Source organism: Castanea sativa, chromosome 11 (assembly GCF_040712315.1).
Source record: "Castanea sativa cultivar Marrone di Chiusa Pesio chromosome 11, ASM4071231v1".
Lineage (NCBI taxonomy): Eukaryota > Viridiplantae > Streptophyta > Magnoliopsida > Fagales > Fagaceae > Castanea > Castanea sativa.
The window spans coordinates 49,012,955-49,016,617 of record NC_134023.1 but is presented as its reverse complement, the minus strand read 5'-3'; the positions used below and the strand labels follow the sequence as shown (position 1 = coordinate 49,016,617).

Below are 3,663 nucleotides of genomic sequence, written 5' to 3'. Positions count from 1 at the left end.
AAGAGATCCCATTATAGACATAACGTCTTTAACATTATGATCAAAGGGGGAGAGATTTGAACCTACCTTGGAAAGAGCCTACATTAGTGGTTCCGAAATCTCCTTCAAAGATTGATTGATGAAACCTAAGCTCAACTACAAATTGGCAGGCCCTTCTGGCAGCCAAAGTTTCCAGCAATTCCATCGGGATTGGTAAAATTATTTTTTTTCTAACAAAACTGCTAACACCTACCCCTTATTATTTTAGACCACCACCCCAATCCATGCTTCATTTGACTCTGCAAAAATATATGTGAATTTTGATAATTCCACCATTAGATTACATTATCTTTGTATATTCTCCATGCTTGCAAAATTTAAAGGTGATCAAAGAGTAATAGCCATGCCATCAATCAATTATTTAAATTTAAGTTTTCATAGTTTAAAATAATGCATAAAAGATGAGTTTATGGATCGAATGGTAAATAACAATTAATTGACATGAAAATTGGCATGATTTTTTTTATTTTACATGAATGTTAAGAACATATAGAACATATAATTAGTGGCGGCTCTAGGAATTTTTCTCAATGTGTTCCTTAAGAAGCATAAATTATTATACAATTTAATAAAAGAGATTGATCTTGGGCTTTTTTCCTGAGGTCTATTGGGCATTTGGGTTTGCTATGTTATAATTGTTTTTTAAGATTTTAGTTCAATTTTTTTTTTTGTTTTTGGGCTTCCTTTTGCTTGAAAGCCCCAATATATTGTTAAGTAGTACAAATTATGAAGCAAAGTTTAATTTTATTGGTATATTAAAAAAAAAAAAAACTGAAGGTGTTCCCAAATTTTTTTTGAAGAGTAGACAAATATAAAATTTTAAATTATTATATATAAAAAAAAATTTCAAGTCAACCATCCTGGCCTTCAAGTACCGCCGCCTCTGTATATAATTCACTGTTAAGATTTTTAAAATATGAATTTTATAATAAGTTATTGGAAGATGTAACTTGAAACTTAAAGTCAACCAAACATATATGCCATTATTTAAACACTTTTTGGAGTTTTACGTCTGTAGTTCCCTCGCACTAGCGTATGCAAGTATGTCAAGGTCATTATTTAATTTAAAAATTTTATAATAATAAACAAATATTCAAACAGATACTTGTTGATTTTTTATTTTTTTTTATTTTAAGATTAACGTTTGTAGTTACGTCACACTAACGCAAGCAAGTACGCTTATGCCAATTATTACTCCTTCGAACTTCCCTCTATTCCAATTATTTCATCTTCATAGTGAAGTCAAACAATGATATATAAATTTAATTGATTGATTTTCTCAAATTTCCACAGCATACAATAATCACACACATATATTTAACCAAAACCCTATTAACAGATGAGTTTAAATAAACAATAAATAAATGTCCAAAATTTTAAATTAGAGAGAAAAAAAGAACCTATAATCAGTTGGGTTTAGTGGGTGCATTTGTGGTTGTGTCTATATATGCCGTCCTACATGTAGTTTTCAGACACTCGAAATAATCTAAATACAAATCCTAAGTTCAAACACTATATAAACCATTCAACTTTCCAAGTCTCAACCATAAAAATCATACTATTCTCTCTCAAAAGCCATCTCTTCAAAACATTATTGACTTCTATATTGTCCAAATGGAACAAAAACCACACATAGGTATTCTACCAAGTCCAGGGATGGGACATCTCATCCCTCTTGTCGAGTTTGCCAAGCTACTTGTTCATCACCACGACTTCAACATCACATGTATCATCCCCGTACTTGGGTCTCCATCCAAAGCCATGAAAGCAGTCCTTCATGCCCTGCCCACCACTATAGATCATGTCTTTCTTCCTCCTGTGATATTGGAGGAGGAGGAGATGAAAGGCCCAAGGTTTGAAGTCCAAACTATTCTTACCTTAACCCGTTCACTTCCACCTCTTCGCGATGTGCTAAAGTCTACTCGATTTTCGGCTTTTGTAGTCGATCCCTTTGGTATTGACGCACTAGATATTGCTAAGGAACTCAACATCTCACCCTACATTTTCTTCCCCACAAATGCTTTCGCGTTGTCTTTGATTTTTCATTTGCCAAAGCTGGACGAGACAGTTTCATGCGAGTATAGAGACCTACCAGAACCATTGAAACTTCCGGGGTGCATACCTATTCACGGTCGAGATCTTGCAGAACCTTTTCAAGATCGAACGAGTGAGTCGTACAAAATGTTTCTTCGCATTGCAAAACGGTTCCGATTGGCTGAAGGAATTATCGTTAATACCTTCATGGGATTGGAAGGAAGTGCCATAAAAGCTTTGTTAGAGGAAGAAGCTAAAAATCTCCCACTTTATCCAGTTGGACCAATCCAAAGTGGTTCAAGCAATCAGGTGGAAGAATCAGACTGTTTAAGATGGTTGGGCAATCAACCACATGGTTCTGTCTTATTTGTTTGTTTTGGGAGTGGTGGGACTCTCTCATATGATCAAACAAATGAGCTAGCCTTGGGATTGGAATTGAGTGGCCAAAAGTTCTTATGGGTTGTAAGAACCCCAAATAATGAATCAGCTGATGCTGCATACCTTAGTGATCAAACTCTCTACAACAACCCTCTCGCTTTCTTACCAAAAGGGTTCGTAGAGAGGACTGAAGGGCAGGGTCTAGCGGTGCCCTCTTGGGCACCACAAGCCCAAGTGCTTAGCCATGGCTCCACGGGTGGGTTCTTAACTCACTGTGGTTGGAACTCGTCCCTAGAGAGTATCATGCAAGGCATACCATTAATTGCTTGGCCGCTTTACGCAGAACAAAAAATGAATGCAGTATTATTAGCTGAGGATTTAAAAGTGGCACTGAGACCAAAAACTAACAAAAATGGTCTAATTGATCGAGAAGAAATTGCAAAAGTTGTAAAAGGTCTCATGGATGGAGAAGAAGGAAAGAAAGTTCGTAATCGTATGAAAGATATAAAGATCGCTGCTGAGAAAGCACTAAATGTAGATGGTTCTTCTACAAAGACACTCTCTAAATTAGCATCCAAATGGAAAAACCATTCTAGCTTTTAGTACATAAATACTTTTGAATAAAGTTTAGCTACAAAATTAGTTGTAGCCTTAAACTACAAACTCATTTAATAAAATAAATATTACTGCATATTTTGAAAATATAGTCATTCAATTTCATGTTCTTTACGCTCTTAATACATATGTCAAATTTTGTATCAATCGAATATTATTTACTATATAATCTATAAATTTATATTTTATGTATAATTTTAAATTACAAAATCTTGTAAATTATAAATTTATTGAGTTATTGATCTTTAATTTTCTTAAAATTTTACAAACATGGAGGATATAAGAAGAAGATATAGGGTCTGTTTGGATAGGGTTGTTGAAAATTGAAAACTGAAAACACTTTTGTAAAATAATTTTAAAATGTGTGAATAGTACTGCGGGACCCATTTTTAATGAAAAAGTTGCTGAAAAGTGAAATTTGTGGATCCGTGAACAGTGCACGGATGCACTGTTCACGGAAGACTTGGTCAACAACTGCGGCTGTAAAAAAAAAAAAAAAATGCTGAAAACGCTGAAACGCAAAATGCAGCCATGATAAGTTGGATCCAAACGGTCACATAATCTAATAGTTAATTTGTCAAAATTCACTTTCAATAA

The 3,663-nt window shown here is 34.2% G+C and overlaps 1 protein-coding gene across 1 annotated transcript; it reads left to right on the top strand.

The window, feature by feature from the left end:
* The first annotated feature begins 1,569 nt into the window (after positions 1-1,569).
* Positions 1,570-3,142, top strand: LOC142614806 (hydroquinone glucosyltransferase-like). Its single transcript, XM_075787440.1, has one exon. The coding sequence runs from the start codon at positions 1,654-1,656 to the stop codon at positions 3,052-3,054; it is 1,401 nt and encodes a 466-aa protein (XP_075643555.1). The 5' UTR covers positions 1,570-1,653; the 3' UTR covers positions 3,055-3,142.
* Positions 3,143-3,663: the final 521 nt, after the last annotated feature.